This window comes from Mya arenaria, chromosome 13 (genome assembly GCF_026914265.1).
Source record: "Mya arenaria isolate MELC-2E11 chromosome 13, ASM2691426v1".
Taxonomy (NCBI): domain Eukaryota; kingdom Metazoa; phylum Mollusca; class Bivalvia; order Myida; family Myidae; genus Mya; species Mya arenaria.
Window position 1 is genome coordinate 43,909,750 of NC_069134.1, and position 21,138 is coordinate 43,930,887.

The following is a 21,138-nucleotide window of genomic DNA, read 5'->3' on the forward strand; positions in this document are numbered from 1 at the left end:
TACTTTAGTAAAATGTATAGGTAGCAAATCGTTTGTTTTTTCTGCAACACATCATTTTGCAACGTCACCATTCACAGCGTATCATGATCTCACGAGGAGCAAGTCATTCCATTTATATATCGTACACTTATTAGGTTATAACTGCGACCACAAGCCGGCTGAACTAGTAATGCTTGTAGGAAAAAATACAAGAAACACTGCCTTGATTGATAATGGGCATTTACTTAAAATGCCATAAAATAAAATCAAAGTCAACAAGAATATGTTTGACAAGTGTTACGTTATGTTTCCCGTAATAAAACATCTGGGTGGGTAAACCGCCCCCATACATGTGACGATAAACAGGGAAACTGAAAGCTGTAAATAGCGGAATATAATGGCAGTACATTACATGTATAAAACAGGCACTCCTTAATGAAATATTCGTTGCACAATGACATAAAGAATTGTATGTGTACATAAAATATTATTAAAGTAATTACAAAACATAGCGTAGATCTTTGTTCATTGAAATGAATGTGGCATATGTGAGTGTACATGTAATTTTACATTTGGTACTAAACACAACTGCGTGTTAAGAATTGAATTGATACATATCACAATTTATTGTATGGGCTAAGTTCGAAGCTAACAAAGGGCAGAATGACCGTGGCTATACAGCGCCGGACTGACTATCGCCAATACTTATGATTATGACCTGTTTACAGTTATTTAAAAAAATGTTGATTTTAAAAAATTTAAAAAAAAAACAATATAACCACAAGCATCTGCTCGTGAATATCAGTAACACAGTTATTCAAATGGTTTGAGGCTACAGGCTTTCAGAATTGACCCGTTCATGGCAGCCCTAAGTCCTATGAAAGGCATTACGTTAACTTTAGAATGTTTTAAGACAAAATGAAGAACAAATGGGATTTAAAGAACATCATTTTAGAAATAAAACTAAACCTGAAGCGATTATTGTAAATATGTCAGATTCTTAACCCTTACTGATTATGTGTATACATATATACATGTAGTAAGTTCAAATAAAAACTGTGTTCAAAAGCGTTATAATGGTAAGAAAGATAATCATGCAAATTAACGCGTTCTAATTATTTAGGTATTGTTACAATAGAATAGTGCAAAAGATCGCAGCGAACGGTTTTAATGTACAAACATGTTTTTATCTTATGAATAGCTATATAAAATGCATTAATTGTAACAAGAATTAGCATAGCATTAGTAAAATTACATACACAAACTGAAGGAATGCTTTTAAAGCTGCACTCTCACAGATTGAACGTTTTGACAACTTTTTTTTGTCTTGGAACGAGCCATTTTTTGCGAAAATCCATGGAAACCAGTTATATAAGGCTGCTGGAATAAAGCAGATCACATATTTTTATATTTAAGTTCAAAAATTGATGTTTTGTGCATTTTTCTTAAACCGTTACTACCGGTTTAAGCCATAAAACATTAATTTTTGAACAGAAATATGAAAATCTACGATCTGATTTTTTGTCAGCAATCTTATATCATTGGTTTGCAGATATTTGCGCACAAATTTGCTCTTTCCAGGACAATACAAGTTGTGAAAATAGTATATCTGTGCGAGTGCAGCTTGAAGACCTCGTCCAATTCTCTCTAGTCTATTGAAAATTCAGGTACGTTGTTTGCCCAATATTCTATGATTGTAGATTTAATTTTCCTAATTTCTTTGTCTTTCTTAATTGATTCAAACACATTATCAAGTGAAACTTCAAGAATTCTAGGCAATGCTCCAATCGCCACGATAAACACAACATGCATAACTTCAGAGAGTTCCTCGCTTTGTCCTTTGTTGTCCTCGACAACTATGTGTAACGTGATGTCTATCAACACCAATATGAACAGTATCTTTAAGAACGCCTTAGTGACTTCTTTATATACGGGTCTGTACGTTCTTACCAGAAGATTAAACAAGTCCCTCGGAATGCCATGTGAGTGGTCTTTAGTGTGAAGTTTTCTTCGATTAAAGTGCGATCCTTCCCTTATGGCCCGACGCTGATCGGTGGACAAATTAATTGTTCTGTCACCTACTTGAAATTTCGTAATTTCAACATGATTTTCAATACCAATAACAACAGTGCCATCAATCACTGTTGTCCTCTGTACTTCAGATTCTAGCTGCTGACTAGCTTCAATTGCATCAGCTAGCAATTCAAAGTAGCCATCGGAAAACTTTTGGCACATCTTGACGATATAATATAGGAACACAACACCAAAAAATAAATAGCCGAAAGAAGTTGCAGGAAATGTGATTACAGCTAGGAAGCTGAATAAAATCAACCTGGACAAGAACAATAATGTCGAAAGAAACATTGAGCAGAAGCTAATAGCATAGTAAAGAAACGAAACAGCAACAATGGTGCAACAAAATACTTTAAGAATAATGTTATCTGATAGTGAAAAAGCAAATGAGTTTTCAACTCTCCTTGTTGGAGCACTGAACAGAAAATTCAAAAGATTGACACTATATCCAACGAAAACCATGCCAATAACATTTACAATAGAAAATGCATAATAGAAAATGCATAATACAAGTTCGGCAGTGCAAACGACTATGTACAGGGGCAAGAACAATACTTTTAATATGCATATTCCTCGGTGCTGGCCAACACTACCTCGTACTCGTCTTATTTGTATATGAAAGGCGTAGGACCAAAATGTTGGGTTGGCAACCATGTAGAACATCGATAAACTAAGAAGTGAAACACGGCTGTATCCGACGGTATGTCTCACAGAGTATGGACTAAGCTGTTCTATTGTTTCTATATTTAAAAACAGTGGTGAAATTTCACCAAAAGTCGTGTACCTGTATGTTCCAGCTTGAACGATTTTATCTGGAGATGTAGGAAGTATGAGAAAAACCACACTTGCAAAATAAAATCCGGCAAATAAGCAATAAGGTCCCCCGAATTGAGGCACAAAGTTCTTCAAGCTTTTCTCGAATCCCCCAATCATTGAAAGGTAGGACATTGGACAGTTTTTGTTCAAAAGCACCATTGTATGTTCATAAGTAAATATGTAATAAATATATATCCGAATTAAGATAACGGATGGGGTTAACAATGTGAACAAAGCTCTGCGAAGGCGTGAAACGGCCAGAGGAAACTTCTGAGCCAGACCAAATAAACCGCAAATAATTGCAAACAAACTGATAGGATATTCGTCGTTCAAGTACACATAGTTATCATACGACTGGTCAATAGCGACGTAGCTGGACGTGGATACATCTTGTAGAGGAATATTTTGACGGCCATATTTTCTATTTATCGCCAAAAGTTTACCTCCAATCAAAAACAGAAGAATTGGAAAGTAAGCAAATGCAAGCAGTCCGAGGGCAAATGGTGCTTGGCTGGCTTCTTTCAGTCTCTCGATCGGTGGATTAGAGCATTTCATCTGAAGTTTGGTATCCAGAAAAGTGTAACAACACTTGTATCGTTCAAACTCAATTGGGTAACCCAAATAAATTGATTAACGGTATCCGAGTGTCTCTCTTATACCAGGATTTTCAGAGAAGTAACAAAAGTATGAAAATGCGTAGAACTTGTTCAGTTTAGACAAATAATCCACTGTCAAGTTGAGCAAAGCGGCGCCGAGACTTTCGAGCGTTGTTTGGTCCCATAACTTTAACAGACATGTCGAATCCGCAACAGTAACGTATAAAGTTAAGTTTGTCCTTGTCGTCTTCGCGTCTAGCAGACCAAATGACAAAATATCAAAATCGCTTTGATATTTCAGATACGGAAACGAGTTTTTTGGAGATTTGAATGTCCAAACCCATTTATATGGTTCTATTGCGTTTTCCATGTACTCAGGTTTCACTGGGGTATTCATGTTTTCAAATTCAAAAGCAATTTTAAACTGGACAAAGCTAGGTTCATTTATTTCCAGATGACCTTTAAAGAACCATGCACTGTAGTTGGCTACACTCATGAAACACGATTGATTGTTTTCGTTCGCTTCATTTCCTTCGGTTAGATCAGCAGCGTCACGATCGTTAATCCTGCCCTGTCTTGTTTTGCTGAATTCTAAATCCGTAACGTCTTGTAGATCAGTGGGTTGTGTGCGGACACCAAGCGATTGAGCCACGTGATCTTCTTTGGCAACTGTTTGCTTGATCCCAAGAATGAATATCAGCAGAAGATTCACAGACATCTTGAGGCGGGGTATATGTCATAGACTGAAACAAAACTACAGCTTATATTATTGTCATCTCCATGCATGTGTTTTTGTTTATTCCTTTGGTTCATTCTTTACCAAATAAGAATAGAAATGACCTTTTTACTGAGCATTATATGTTTTAAACGAACCGTTTGAATATGAAATGTTTACAAATTCTTAGAAAAGTATGACTCTAGTCAGTAAATCTTTTTATATTTTACGAATAAAGAAATACATAGCTGGCACAAGACACCTTCTCATTACTATACAAATGTACTACCTAATATCCAAAGCTGTCGACAACATTATACCTATGTTATGATGCAATTTTATCTGAACCAAAAACAGTGAAAGGTTGACTACTTTTGTTTCAATGTTGAAATATCCTTTTCATTTTAAGATGTGTGTATATATTACATAAAAACATTCTCAGAGTTACTGTCTACAACCATGTATTGGATATGGTAAACGATTGCAGACACACAGTGCCCTGGTTCGAATCCTGCCTCTAGTGTAACATCATGTTTAACCCGTTGAATATTGACTCAATGGGTCATTTTTCAAAAGATGAGGAATCAATTTGTTATGTGGAAAGCTGACATTTATTTTTAAATAATGAGCGTTCGTTGCGTGAACATTTGACCCTTGCTGAAAAGTGGCTCCAGCCCCGCTCATATAAATGATGTCAAATCAAGGTCACATTGGTATTATACGTACGAAAGAACCAGGTATATGAGACCGGCATGCCTTCTGTAAATCCAAGGTCGGTGAATTTCTGTTATATAAATACCTATCTAGAAAGTTGTAAGATTGAGCACGGGCTCGGCATTGCTTATAAAAAAAGGTAGCCAATAAGATTGCGAAAGTCGATAGTGCTTTCCATACACACATGTGTTTTTTATGGACTGATCAGTTTAACGACTGTTTTGATCAAATTTTGAAATGTTGTCAGAGTCAATTTCAACGTTGCAAAGACCATTGAGGTCAATTTTCAAATGGACCCAAACGCAATGTAACACCGACATTTTTATTTCGATATTTTAATTTGTATTTCTTTTTTTACCATTATTTTTATTTCATGTCTGAGATACTGTTTTTATTTTTTCAGAAAGGTTTTACATTTAAAACAGCATCTAGTGGGCCTTCAACATTATTATAAAAAATACTCAGCACGATTACTTTTGAAAATGTGAAAATAGCGGTATATCTATTCAAATGCAAAAGAAATCTAAAACAGTATAAACAATATATTCACTTACCTACAGATATTCATTAAACTGTGTGATCCAAACGAGAATATGATGACTAAATCAAGTTTCGAGTATTGAGTGTATTTTCTTCCTTTTATTGAGTATCAAGTTACCGTGAATTGTTTCAATTCTTAAAGTTATTAAAAGGAAGTTAGAACAAGTAGCACCACATAAACTTCCTTTTGTTAAGATTGTTAATGAAAAGAACCACGAGGTAACAACATGATGTTTTGTTAGTAAGGGTTAGTTAAAGTGGCACTCTTATTCAAAATCAATACATACACATGTAAAACAAACATAAAATTTGAGTGATAAACCTTTAACTCCTAAAATAATGCATATATGGAAAAAATTGGTATCATCATCTTCAGGTCATGGCATACGTTACACTTAAAATATTTACCAACTGAGATGTGTACTGTATGGTTACGTAACTTGCATGGGACTGTTTGTGTGCAGTTATCAACGTTGAGAATTTACCCAACTATAGTTGGGTTAGTTTTCAAGATTTGTCTTAGTTGGATTTAAGATTTATGTAGCTTATCGGTTTGCATGTCATTTATTACCAGAATATAAAATGAATACAAATAATTAAGGAAGGAATTTCAGGATTAATGTCATTATCGGGGTACGAACGAATTGGGCTGGTTTTGGACTTTCTCACCCGTTATGTAAATAGAACTACCCGACCGTAACCTGAAGCAGTTTTTCAAATGACGTCATAATATGCGGGGGAAAATTTATCACTCCAAATAACTTCTAAAAGTAAAATTGAAACACAAATGACAACAATACATTTAATATATCAAAAATTTACACTTTCTAACATGTTGATTTAAGTTTTTCGTGGCCTGCTGCAAACAATAACAAACAATAACAAGATAAACAATTTTCACAAAAAAGGCAATTATTTGGCCCATTTGCTTTCATTTATTGTTATTGCATGTCAACGTCATATATACAGCAATTGCCTTTCCCAACCCAATAAGAACACCTAATAGAAGTGATTTGTATTAAAATAATGAAAATATTGTGTTAAATAAGGTAAAAAAATGTAAAAATATGCCGATATTTAGGACAAAAAAGACAGAAAATCTTCCCGGTACCAATATACCACTTTTTTCAGGATGCTTTTCAATAACATCTGGTAAGTATTTTATTCTTGTCTGTTGAATAATGTTTGCAAGAAATGTTAATTAAAACAATAATATATCTAAAATGATTGCATTTCGTTCGTAATATACTTAAATTTTCGGTAATTGCGCATGGTGATAACGTTACGGTAATCTGTCCTCGAATTGTTGTGTAACATTAGCAGACATGATCCACTGCTAACTGTTTTAAGCCTAAACACACCTTTATTAAATCACTGAAAACAAAGACTACGTGTCGGATAAAAACAGTATTGCATGTAACAAGAAATTGGTCATTCCCGATCATAAAGTTTTTTAGGTCTAAAAATGTGTTAATGTTACTCAAAATCGATTCTGTCCCATTTTAGCATGACGATAGCACCTTTTCTATTCGTGAATAATTTACACCGACTGAGGGTTAACATCCGGGTAGCGATTACTTTTATATTGGACTGGTTCACAGTTGACATTGAAATGATAAAAATAGTGGTGAATACCGTTGATAAAAACTTAATCCAAGTTTGGCTCATTCTGTCCTTCGATGTAACGTTAACATTATGTCACACTAGCATTAAGACAAGCGCTTAATAAAGCAAGAAAATCGTTGAAATTTGATGACTTTCCCAGAGTCAATTATTCGAACATAACAATGTCGTCTGTAAACTATCGTTTGTAAGTATTCATTCATTAGGTACGTAGTTTATATTGAATTCATACCGCTTTTGTGTTTGATATCGTTATTTATTGGACAGAATTAAGAATTTTTGTGATTATCAATTGACCGTGTTTATCAATCATTTATATAGTTTGTTTTATACTGTATCAAGCTCAAACAGTCTGTGGTAGGTCTGTATTTTAATTTGTTGTGAAACATTCTGTCCAACTGCTAATGTGACATACTGCTAATGTTACTCATTCTGTTTTGTGGTAACACTAGCACATACTGCAATTAGCAATTTATAATATATATATGTTTAATATCAAAGGTAATGATAATTGCACCATACTAGAGACATTTATATTACCACAACAAAACATTTATGTTTATAGCTTATCTGATCTGATATAAAAAGAAAACCTATGTTTGCAGAAAGCATTTTCTGTCTTGTTGTCCAATTAGGGTTTGTTTCAATAAATTTATTTGAGAAAAACGAAACAATCTTTATTTTTTGTCTGTACAATCTGTTTTATAGATAAATGAACCATTTAGTGCAAGACAAAATACTTCTTTGGATCAAAATATTAAAAAAAAAACAAGTTTTTACCGGCAATATTGTAACACTAGCACAAATGGTATGGTGATACAAAATTCTTTTTTTTATAAAAGTGCATGAATAAATCATTGCAAATGTTCTAAAATATGATAGATAAGATATTGCTGTAAAAGATTATGTTGAAATCACAAATCTGCAATAAATTTTAAAAATCAATATTCGCCGGGAACTTTTTGGTCACCAAAACGTGAAATCTGCCATTATATATATATACAATTTATTGTTATGCCATGACTCACGATTCGAACGCATTCGAAGATGTTGCGTTCATCTGATGATAATCGCAATTGCCGGCAGGTATTTAATTTAAAGAATGGAAGTTAAGGTGTAAATATTGAGGTATGGCCAGGATTGACAACGTTGGAAGGTTTGGTGGGTTTACTTAAACATTACATATATGTGTATTAATAAAGATATTTACATTCGTTCTACTTAACAATTATGTAAGCAAGTGTGATGGGTGTCCTAAAATGTGACTAACTACGTTTCATATAAATAGCTTACTAATCAGCCATACATTTATAAACATCGACGTTCTATACATGAGCACATGAAATGTCATCACTACCATCATTAAAAGCCTTCTATAAGTGCCCCCCCCCCCCAAAAAAAAAAAAAAAAAAAAAAAATGTGAACAGTACGCAACCTCTGTTTATTGATCTTAATCTACTTCCCTTGATCCCTCTAAGTATTCAGATCTCCGATCTGAGTATCCTGCTGTGCAGTTTGGGAAGTTTTATTATAGAAATGGATCCTAAATGGCCCTGAGCCAATAAATGAATACACAGGAAATTGGACCCTACTGTGACACCAGTGCAATTAGCAGGAGATGCACAGCAGGGGGTTATTATGCCAAACATTTCTTAAACTTGGCCTTTAAGTTTTAAGTGTCTTGTAGATATATTTAATAACATTTTTAACATTTAAAAACTGGCTAGACACGACGGTTCAGATTTATTCACGACTTATCTGACGACGACGAAACTGGTCATCATTCTACTTGTAAATCAACTTCTTCAATAATAAAAAGAGCACAAAATGAATTTATTTCCTTAAACTGAACATATACTACTGTGTTTAAATTTCCGCATTTTTCAATCATCTATTGTCCACACTTTCTATAAATACATGTCGTTAGCTAACAATTTTAAGTTTGTTATTTGAGAAAACAAAGTTTATAGCAGCTATTAATTACTGCAAAAACAGCTAAGTGTAGACAATGTCTTTGTGATAACAGGGAACTATTTGGCCGCAATATTTAACAGTTGACTGTACTTAAGTTTGCACTAACGTCCAAACCAACTGTCGATTGCGCGTGCAGGAAATTTTGGGCGAGGCATTTGAAATTTGCCTTTGTTGTGCTGACAAAGATGACAAAGCATTACATGCTACCACTACAAACAACCTTATGGCAATATGGTTAATAAGGATTAACATACTGTAACATACATCTCATACGTTTAAAATTATTTCATGTTTGATGCTGGGCGTCACTTCTTCCACCAGACCTTTTTCCTGGTGAGCAAACGTAGGAGTTGATGTCATTCAGCTATTTGTCGATGTTTATCGAAGTAATTAAAAGTATACACTACGAGTATTGGTGTCTGGCTCACTGGTTTAATATTCTAGTGTTGAGGTAATGGGTGTGATCTGGAGTGTCGGATACCAAGATGAACACCGGAGATCATAACAGTAAGGGTGGGAATGATGTTGGGTTCGGCGACATCAGAGGCTTCAATGAGGTATTTGGTTTGGAAATGATAAATAGAATGGAACTTGTAAATTCTGGCTGTGTCTTTGGTAGGCCGTTGGAAGTCTCTGCCAAAAAAACGAAGAATGGAAGCAGACGGATGTTATCATCATTTGTCGGTTGAGTTTGGCAGGCATCAGAGACCAGGTTTCTCATGAACATTGCTTCCTCGGACAGATAACCCGTCGCTGTTTATATGTTAAGAAGGAGTTCTGGTTAGTGCAGCTATAGGCCAGGGGGTGTTAAATTGCATCGTATAGTGTTTATTTCGGGGTGCTGACCGTGGCTGAGCACATTTTTTTACGTGATCTGTTTTCTTATGTTGTTCTGGAGATTACGTGTGTTGTTTGAATGAGACCAGATACCCCTCTATGATTGGAGTACGTGCAAATCTAATTAATCGGAACATCTTCTACTCTTTTACATTTTGTATGACTTATTTCATATGCAGTCTTAATTTAAAGTATAGAGACTATATGTTTAACTGTTGTCAATATTCAATATGCTCTTGTATTTTGTTCAACGCTTCATTGGACTTTTATATGCATATGTTTATTACTTATTTAAGTTATTTTGTTTTATTGCTGCTCTTGCTGTTGTAATAGTTGTGTTTTCAGCATTTCCTTTTTTCCATTGATGCGGACATTTTATTATAGTTCACTCTTAAATTCAACCATGATTAATACAATAATAATATTTCAAATGTAAAAAAATCTCTGTACACGTTAATGTATTCATGTTGATACATTATATTCGTATGTCTCCATAGACGTTCTTCCATGCAGTTCTTTATGAGTCTCGGTACAACTGAGACGCCCAGAGTGATATGGTACAGACATCGACCACTGCCATTCTTTTTATCCGATATAGCTTAGTTCCTCCTTCAGAAAAAGAGAGCTTGCAGCTAACTCCAATTCCGTTGGTGTTGTCGATTAACCACACTTTTTCACCTTTGGCAAAGTAGCGGCGTTTGGTAGTGAGGTCAAAATGACGCTTCTAATACTGGGCTTTAGTACGTTGAGTCTTTCGTGCCAACTCGTGAAGCTACTCCAGTGCATTGTGGGGAGATGAGACATAGTTCGCATGGCAAATTAGGACCCGGTGACAGTCCAGTAAAGACCTGAATTAAAAGTACGATATCGTGACCAAAGACAACTTTGTTTGATGTCACCACAGTGAGCGCTCGCGAAAATAGACGAATTATACGCTAACAATACCTGTGTCAGAATGCCATTCCGGTTTCACTGGTTTTGCTCGCAATACACAGTAAGCATCACGGTGAGGGTTGAAATGCTCAAACCTTTGATTGTGAATGTTGTGGTATAGACTTAAAATAGTGTAACTGAAGAATATCAAACATGTCAGGGAAAAGTCTTGATGTGCAATTTGATCCAAGATCAGAATGGGTCTACAATGGGACGTCAAACTGACAAACACATTAACAAAAGCCTTTGCAAGCGTATTTTTCCCCTGAAATAGAATAAAAATGGCCTCGGTCCACTTGTAGCATACAAGTAGCACATAGCTATTTCCAGAATTACTTTTTTACAGTTGGCCAAACATACACAAAGCCACACGCTGGTGGGCTCACGAGCCACCGGCTGCTTTGAGATGTGACAAGGACGGCTTTAATGGTTGCCGCGGTGAACATGGGTCGCATTTGCTGAAAGACCAATACATGTTTTGCATACACGTGTTTTTTGTAGGAAGTAATGTCGTGACAATATGTTAGCAGCTCTGATTTGAGACTTTATGACAACAATTGTCATCATTTAAAAAAACAATGCAATATACCATTATGAATCTCAGAACTGCTGACCATTGAGGTTTTGACCTTGCTCTAAGTGAAATACAGTGATCACTTAGAGAATGTGGCACACTCTTAAGTATGTGTCTCGGGTTGTTTTTGACACTTGATATTGTTACAGTTCGAAGAGCACATGAAAGCAGGTGCTTGAAAGTGTTGCGCTTCGTTCTCTGACATAACAGTTTATAATTTAGCCTGGTCAGTTTCACAAAAACCTTGACGGGGACCCTTGATAGCGTATCTGTATTAAGGTGTTGCAACCCTGGGTGGTGTACTATTCAAATTGTGAGGATATAGATGTCAAGTTCTTCCAGCTAGTTGCTACAGTTGTTGTTTTTTTTCAAATGTTTCATCCAGCTGACAGCAGTATTGTCTGTCTGCAACCAAACAAGGTGGCCATAAAAGTAAGAGCAGAAAGTTTTGAATGTGGTTGACCACATTGCAGGACTTTTCATAGTTATGTTACTCTTGCTATAGTAGGCTTTACTACTTATTGACCACCTTGACATTGTGCGAGTACATGGCCTACATGAATATCACTGGCCATATCAGTGTCAAGAATGCAGCTTTCACCTGAAAAGGGTAACTAAGTATTGTTGACGATCTAAGAGACTTCTTCAGCTTTTTAAAAGCCTGTTGACAATCATCTGAAAATGCTGAAAAGCCACTATCAAAAAATCAAAAGGAATAGCAGAAATCGAGAATGATTTTCAATGCTTTGATAGATCTTAGTATAAGACAATCGTTACTTATGACTTCCATATTTCTTTATAAGAAAAATTGCTGATGCACTCTGAGGATGGTTGAATGATGCCACGTTCTAACATTCTACCCACCTCGTCTGTATCAACTTAACGCTCCCAGTTGGCAGTCGACAAGATGCTTGCCTGATCGGTGAAGCGTTACCCGTGTTGATAGTCTGCAGGTCGGAGTTCGTTCGACCTAAATCATTAGAAAAATAAAGTTTTTTTTTAATCTGAAGAGTTGCTTAACTAGATTTTATTTTTCATCTCCATTCAGATTAGCTGAGCTTCTTAAAAAAAATCAGTAAGATTAAGAAGGCAAAATGTGATCATCAAAATGTTTTTGGACAACTGCATCTCGACCACACACAGATTCAGGTTTAAAACACGATTCACGTGTACCTTAACATGTGTTTTACGTGACTGGAAACATGTCCTGGTTGAGCATTTTGGGAATGGTTCCTTGGATGTATCGACAATACCGCCAACCATCCAGTCCTCTCGCTTAGCCATAACATGAAATAAATGAATGTTCAACATAAGCTTGCGTTGCCGGATGCTCATTGTATGTTTTTTACAGGTACCATCATTGTTGAATGAGAAGGTAGTTAAAGATCAAGATGAACAATTTGTCAAGCTTTACCACTAGCGTAACATTGTTGTCACCCTTGTCACCTATTGTTTGTAATTGGTGTTGTCTAAATGAGAACGTAAAAACTCATTTACGATAGAGTTTCTATTATTGAAGTTTTATTGCGTTTAAGGATGGTCTTGTTTCCACTCTCAACATTGCATGCCCTATTATTTGGTTGATGTGTCCCTTACATTGACTCGTAGCGCTTAATGACGTAAAATACGATCAATATTTAAATGAAAAATTACAGAAATAAGTCCAGTAGTCGAAAGCTTAAAAATAAACCCGTTCAATAACACAGGGCCGAAGTGTTTTCAAATATAAAAAGTATTGATGATTCCCACTGTTGCCTAACCTTTTCAAATAGACGGGTAGGACACGAGGCGATAATCACGCCATTCCTGTTCGATGAAAGACATAAAAAAAATTCGAGATACCATACAAACTATAAGCTATCATCAATACTGTTGTGCGAATGTTCAGAAGAGACAGGTCGACACAATCTTCAAATTGTGTCCCATATGCTTCAAATCTACATGAACCACAGGTATCACTGAACATGATTGTGGGAGGGCATACTTGGTAGTAGCCGCGATTGTAATACAACTGATTGGTTTGTATGATATCTCTACTGTTATTTGTGCGGTTCATATTTGGTCGCTCATCATACAAAATGTTGTGTTTTTAAATATATTTTCTCAAATATGCATGTAGACCACATATATATTGATCATATTTACAACATCCTTGTACCGTAAAACATCTTGTGTACATATTTGAGTGTTCTGTTATATTTGTATTCGGTGTAAGTAGATGAAATTGTGAGAAATGTAAACTTCATTGTAGCACCATAAAATGAAATTGATTGTTGGGCGCTGCTATAGTTTCTCCTGTTTGTAGTCCTTTTTAAAACTTACTTCGGTTTGAAAATAACGTACATTGCAAGAAATATAGAATATTTAAAGTTACCAAATGTGACATTGCGATTTTTGATGGTCGATGTAACTTCCTCGATTATATTTTTAGGAAGGTATATATTTTGATACAAAACTTTTACGTCATGTGACAGTCCCAAAACATATGTTTGTTTGAATCTTTATTCATTGAGCAAAATCACAAAAACTGCAAACATTTTTATTGTAGCAAACACAATCTTACAATCGGTTGTTCAATCCATCTGGGTTTGAAATCACTTGGCATATTCGGTACACCGCCCCAGGTATAACTGCTATTGGAATTTTTAATTTGCACGGTGATCATGTAATCATTACTTTGAGAGTTGTCATTATAATAGTTGTCTTCAGCATTGTTAAATGATTTTTATCACATGCTTACCCTTGTTTTCCGTGTAATATACCCATTACGAATATTTTTATCTTACACATGTGTAAGATAACCTATCAGACATTTCGATTGGCCAGACTAATCACACGCAACCTAGATATCCCTCCGCATTATTTGTAAACAAAATGGTTTAAATGCCAACAAATACTTACCGTAATAATGAAGCTGTAAGACATTCGGGAGAGAAATGGCTAACGAATCATAGTGCCAGAAAGCATCTTGTACAAAAACTTTCTGATAACAATGTTCCGCCAACCAGATAATGCAGATTACTAGTCACGGAATATCCAGTCAGTCAACAAATACAGCCACAATAGTGACAAACACCACAAGAACATTTCAAACATCTCCATCTTGACCAACACAAGCAATATGCAACCAATGCCATTTGCTTGCCAATTTAATCAGCTGTCGGTTACCGAAAACACAAATACGAATTCCGCAGCACAGACATCTCATTACACATTCCATGGCGACTAGAACATCATGTTCTCTGGAAACATTCCTGGTGGAAATTAACTTTTCCAACAGCAACATCCATGCAGTACAGAGTAAGGCTTCGCCGTTATCATCTGCATGTTGTGAAACACCATGTACACCAAGAAAACGCTGCAAAATCATCGTAGAAAGCAACAGCGAATATCTTTTAAATCCGTGCACACATCTAAAACTTGACATACCGATGTAGGTCACATAAACCGCGTAAATGCATGTACTCTGAGTGTGACGTCATCAAATTGTGTACTTATTGTTTTTTTTGGTTAAAATCGTTCGTTATTCATGTTGTTGGATATTTTACTACACATTTTTATATTTGTGACTTGTTAAGCGCTTTATCAGCTTTTAAAACTTGATAACTGCTAGTTACTTTTGTCATTTTAATTTGGAACTATTTATATGGCGCATCGTTGACATTCTACTCTGGGTACTTTGGCTGTTAAACAATCGGTTCAGAAAGTGGAACTTAATTGGTACTAAAAACACCGTTTTAAGCATGTGATAAAAAAGATCTGACACTCGTTGTCATTTAATTCAAGAATTTTATTAAACTCGTCCATGAAAGTTGTTAGTAAGCTCGCCAGAGGCTCGCTTACTAACAAATTTCATGAACTCGTTTAATAAAATCTTGTATTAAATGACAACTCGTGTCAGATCCTATATATCTGGGTCCGGCAACGACATAGACATTTTGGTTAAAGGACCAAACCACATGTCCAGTGCTTTTCTTAATGCTTAAACCGTACTCAATAAAATTTGTAGTGTTTAATCAAACTGTATTTACTGCTGCTGATGCTGCTGTTGATGCTTCTGCTGCTTGTGTTCTTGCTTATTCAGCTAAGGGATAATAAGTTAGAGTATTATAACTATGTGCATGTGCATACACCTATGCGGTTTTTTTCTGGTGTTTCTTTTCTTTCTTTTGTATATATATATATTATTATTCTTATTATTATTTCAGTCTTCGCAATATTCAGGCACGTGGTTTGCCCAGTATTCTAGTATTGTGCCTTTAATCTTCTTGATCTCTATGTCCTTCTTAATAGATCCCAACACACTATCTAGTGCAACCTCTAGAATTCTAGGTAATGCTCCTATCACCATAATAAACACAACATGCATTACTTCAGAGAGTTCCTCGCTTTGTCCTTTGTTGTCCTTCACAACTATTCGCAACGTGATTTCGATCAACACCAATATGAACAGTATCTTTAACAATGTTTTAGTGACTTCTTTATATACGGGTCTGTACTTTTCAACCAAAAGATAATACAAGTCTCTCGGAATGCCAAAAGAATGGTCCTTAGTGTGAAGTTTTTTCCGAACTAAGTGCGATCCTTCTCTTATGGCCCGACGCTGATCGGTGGACAAATTAATTGTTCTGTCACCTATTTGTAGTTTGGTAATTTCAACTAGATTCTCAACACCAATAACAACAGTGCCATCAATAACCGTTGTCCTCTGCACTTCAGATTCTAGCTGAAGACTAGCTTCAATTGCATCAGCTAGCAGTTCAAAGTAGCCATCGGAAAACTTCTGGAACATCTTAACGATATAATATAGAAACACAACACCAAAGAATAAATAACCGAAAGAAGTTGCAGGAAATGTGATTACAGCTAAGAAGCAAAATAAAATTAACTTGGACACAAAACAGAAACTTACAAGAAACATTGAGCAGAAGCTAATAACATAGTATAAAAACGTAACAGCAACAATGGTGCAACAGAAAACTTTTAGAATAATGTTATCTGACAGTAAAAATGCAAATGAGTTTTCATTACGCCTCGTGGAAGCATTGAACAGTAAATTCAAAAGAGTAACCGTGTATCCAACAAAAACCATACATAAAACATTTACAATAGAAAATCCATAATAGGAAGTACATAAAACAAGTTCGACAACACAAACCACTATATACAGGGGCAAGAACAATACTTTTAAAATGCATATTGCTCGGTGCTGGCCGGCATTACCACGTACACGTCTTTTTTGTATTTGAATAACGTAGGACCAAAATTTGGGGTTGGCAACCATGTAGAACATCGATAAACTTAGAAGTGAAACACGGCTGTATCCGACGGTATTCGTCACAGGGTAAGGGCTAAGTTTTTCTATAGTTTCTATGTTCAAAAAAAGTGGAGAAATTTCACCGAAAGTCGTGTATCTATATGTTCCAGCTTGAACGATTTTATCTGGAGATGTAGGAAGTATAAGAAAAACCACACTTGCGATATAAAATCCGGCAAATAAACAATATGGTCCTCCGAATTGAGGCATAAAATTGTTTAAGCTTTTCTCGAATCCCCCAAGCATTGACAGATAGGCCATAGGACAGTTTCTGTTTAAAAGTACCATTATATGTTCATAATTGAATATGTAATAAATATATATCTGAAAGAAGATAACCGATGGTGTTAATAATGTGAACAAAACTCTACGAAGGCGTGAAACGCCGAAAGGACATTTCTGAGCCAGACCACATAAACCACACAAAATAGCAAATGCACTGACAGGATATTCGCCGTTTAAGTACACATAGTTATCATACGACTGGTCAATATTGACATAGCTGGAAGTGGAGAAATCTTGCATAGGGATACTTTCACGGCTATATTTCCTGTTTATTGCCAAAAGTTTCCCACCAATCAAGAACAGAAGAATTGGAAAATAAGTAAAAGCAACCAGTCCGAGAGCAAATGGTGCTTGGCCGGCATCTCTAAATCTTTTGATCGGTGGATGTGAGCAATCAATTTCATGGTTTTGTTTTGATAGAAAGGTGTTGCAGCACTTGTATCGTTCAAAGTCATATGGGTAACCAAAATATATTGACGAACGGTATCCGACTGTGTCTCTTATGCCACGAATCTCAGAATGATAGCAAAAGTATGAATAGTTGTAAAACTTGTTCAGTGTCGATAAATAGTTCACGGTCATATTACGCAAAGCTTGGCCGAATCGGTTGATCGTTGTTTGGTCCCATAATTTTAACAGACATTCGGAGTCCGGAACTTCCACGTATAGTATTAAATTTGTCCTTGTCGTCTTCGCGTCTAGTAGACCAAATGACAAAATACCAAAATCGCTACGCCATTTCAGATACGGAAACGAGCTTTTCGGAGATTTGAATGTCCACACCCATTTATATGGTTCTAATGCATTTTCCGTGTGCTCTATCAGGGGTTTCATCGAGGATTTTCTGTTTCCAACTACAAATTTGATTTTGAATTGTACAAAGTTAGGTTCGTATAATTCAAGATGAGCTTTAAAAAACGAAGCACTGTTGTTGGCCACACTCATAAAACACGAGTTATATTTTTCAATTTCTTCATTTCCTTCTGTCAATTGAACCATGTTGGAAACCATGTTGTCGTCACCGTTGGTAACCTTGTTGTCGTCACCGCTGGAAACCATGTTGTCGTCACCGTTGGTAACCTTGTTGTCGTCACCGTTGGTAACCTTGTTGTCGTCACCGTTGGTAACCTTGTTGTCGTCACCGTTGGTAACCTTGTTGTCGTCACCGTTGGAAACCATGTTGTCGTCACCGTTGGTAACCTTGTTGTCTTCGTCTATTTTAATAAATTTTATGTCTGTATCATCGTGTAGATCGTTTAGAGCTGTATGGGCTATGAATGACTGATCTCCTTGATCTTCTTTGGCAACTGCATGCTTGATCCCAAGAATGAATATCAGCAGAAGAATCATAGACATCTTGAGTGTACTGAAACACAATTATAACTGATATGAATCTCCATGCATATGATTATGCTTATTCCTTTAGTACACTTTATCGAATCAGTGTGTAAATGAACTCCTGAAAAATGTCTTCCTAAAAGGAAGCTTTTGAAAGTCAAGTTTCTACAATATTCCGGTTTATGTGTATATTCCCGATTTTTGTTTAAAGTAGCTGATTGGGCCTTGACAAGTTCGCATTACCATACCTCTTTACAGCAAAATATGTTGACAAAAATGATATTTTGTAATAACGAATTTTTATTTTGACCTAACCACTTACAATAAACATTGATATGTTGTCTACTTTCACTTCAATATTGCCAAAGGTTATGTGGTAACTGTCTACAATGGTGTAATCTATATGGTCCACGAATGCAGACCAGAAGCACCCTGCTTGGAAAACTCTGCCGACGATTATTTTTCTAACTTTCTATTTTATATTTATAGCATTAATGTCCTATCGTAACTTTTTACCTTGATATAATTTTTTGAAATTCCAGAAATATTTTACATTCGATTACATCAAGTTACTAATTGGCTGTAAAACATACTGCTAAACACGATTTCTTTTCAACTTCAAGAGTTGTGCTAAAACTATCTAAACGCAAAATAATCCTAACATAAGTATGAACAAAATATCCACTTACCTAGGTACGCAATTAACTGTGTGTTCCAAACAAGAATATGAACACTAAGTTGAAGTTTCGGTACCGATTATATTTTCTTCCTGTGTAATTAGCTTCAAATCGTAGTTATTGACAAAAAGTTTGAAAAACTACATAAACTTCCAGCAGGTAACAAAATAATGATTGGTTAGTTAAGGTTGTATGACTTGTTTGCTATTGGTGACATGGTAGACGAATAGTTTATGTGTTATGCCATGTAGATGCAGATGACTGCGGTCGTTTCGAAACAGCTTTTTATTATTTCTTTTATGAGATGCTCATCTCAAATAAGTTTAACGTTAGACATCGAAAACCCTTTTTAAACAACAGGTTGCTTCTCCGACTACACAACTGCACTGCGAAATCCCTGTAATACGAGTACATGTGATTTATTTTCTGTGCGTTAAAACGCCCGGTAAGTGGACTTATTGCGGATTTAAATTGGTATGAATAAAACCACGAGTAAAATTATTCATATGGGTATCTCTGAAGCTACAGGTTCAAGCTAATATAAACATTTCGCAAACGAATTTTAAACTCAACCGCAACTTTAACACGTACTTGTAACTACACGTACAAGTAAGCATAAACATGGTGGAGTTCAGCCTCTCCTGGCGAAGGCGAAATACAAGCAGGTCCGCTTTCATCCACCATCATGCCGTCATTAGAGGGGATGTGGAACAAACAACCGGTCCGCTTTCATCCACCAACATGCCGTCATTAGATGGGATGTGGAACAAACAAGCAGGTCCGCTTTCATCCACCAACATGCCGTCATTTGAGGGGATGTGAAACACAAGCCGGTCCGCTTTCATCCACCATCATGCCGTCATTAGAGGGGATGTGGAACAAACAAGCAGGTCCGCTTTCATCCACCAACATGCCGTCATTAGAGGGGATGTGGAACAAACAAACAGGTCCGCTTTCATCCACCATCATGCCGTCATTAGAGGGGATGTGGAACAAACAAGCAGGTCCGCTTTCATCCACCATCATGCCGTCATTAGAGGGGATGTGAAACAAACAAGCAGGTCCGCTTTCATCCACCAACATGCCGTCATTAGAGGGGATGTGAAACAAACAAGCAGGTCCGCTTTCATCCACCAACATGCCGTCATTAGAGGGGATGTGGAACAAACAAACAGGTCCGCTTTCATCCACCATCATGCCGTCATTAGAGGGGATGTGGAACAAACAAGCAGGTCCGCTTTCATCCATCAACATGCCGTCATTAGAGGGGATGTGGAACAAACAAGCAGGTCCGCTTTCATCCATCAACATGCCGTCATTAGAGGGGATGTGGAACAAACAAGCAGGTCCGCTTTCATCCATCAACATGCCGTCATTAGAGGGGATGTGGAACAAACAAGCAGGTCCGCTTTCATCCACCATTATGCCGTCATTAGAGGGGATGTGGAACAAACAAGCAGGTCCGCTTTCATCCACCATCATGCCGTCATTAGAGGGGATGTGGAACAAACAAGCAGGTCCGCTTTCATCCACCATCATGCCGTCATTAGAGGGGATGTGGAACAAACAAGCAGGTCCGCTTTCATCCATCAACATGCCGTCATTAGAGGGGATGTGGAACAAACAAGCAGGTCCGCTTTCATCCACCATCATGCCGTCATTAGAGGGGATGTGAAACAAACAAACAGGTCCTCTTTCATCCACCATCATGCCGTCATTAGAGGGGATGTGAAACAAACAAACAGGTCCTCTTTCATCCACCATCATGCCGTCATTAGAGGGGATGTGGAACAAACAAGCAGGTCCGCTTTCATCCACCATCATGCCGTCATTAGAGGGGATGTGGAACAAACAAGCAGGTCCGCTTTCATCCACCAACATGCCGTCATTAGAGGGGAAGTGGAACACGACGCACATGCCAAATGTACAGATGCAGAGTCGAAATTACACTTAAACATGCATTGTAAGTTCGCTGATAGTCGCATACTCGTGAAGTGGTACAGATCATTCAAAACGCGTTTAATGCACATATAGTTGGGTGATGTGGTTCGCAGAAAATCAAAAACATACATGTACCCATTCAAACAGGGTTTTACATAATGCAGATAATAATATTGTGGCATGCAATATCCAATGTTTCGAATAAC

General features: G+C 36.5%; 3 protein-coding genes across 4 annotated transcripts; all 3 read right to left on the reverse strand.

Annotated features, from left to right (window-relative positions):
* Positions 1-162: 162 nt before the first annotated feature.
* On the reverse strand, positions 163-5,483 carry LOC128213205 (uncharacterized). Of its 2 annotated transcripts, none has more exons than XM_052918762.1 (2): positions 5,448-5,483; positions 163-4,207 (listed from the first exon to the last, which is right to left on the reverse strand). In XM_052918762.1, exon 2 carries the CDS (start codon positions 3,421-3,423, stop codon positions 1,627-1,629), a length of 1,797 nt encoding a protein of 598 aa, XP_052774722.1. In that variant the 5' UTR covers positions 3,424-4,207; positions 5,448-5,483; the 3' UTR covers positions 163-1,626. The 2 variants fall into 2 exon arrangements, with proteins under 2 accessions (XP_052774722.1, XP_052774723.1); XM_052918763.1 differs by having other exon boundaries at positions 5,452-5,466.
* A 9,779-nt stretch (positions 5,484-15,262) lies between these two features.
* Positions 15,263-19,141, reverse strand: LOC128213124 (uncharacterized). Its single transcript, XM_052918655.1, has 2 exons — positions 19,004-19,141; positions 15,263-18,342 (listed from the first exon to the last, which is right to left on the reverse strand). The coding sequence occupies exon 2, from the start codon at positions 18,330-18,332 to the stop codon at positions 15,579-15,581; it is 2,754 nt and encodes a 917-aa protein (XP_052774615.1). The 5' UTR covers positions 18,333-18,342; positions 19,004-19,141; the 3' UTR covers positions 15,263-15,578.
* A 654-nt stretch (positions 19,142-19,795) lies between these two features.
* LOC128215287 (uncharacterized) lies at positions 19,796-20,908 on the reverse strand. The gene has a single exon (XM_052921991.1). The coding sequence runs from the start codon at positions 20,906-20,908 to the stop codon at positions 19,796-19,798; it is 1,113 nt and encodes a 370-aa protein (XP_052777951.1).
* Between the last annotated feature and the right edge of the window lie 230 nt (positions 20,909-21,138).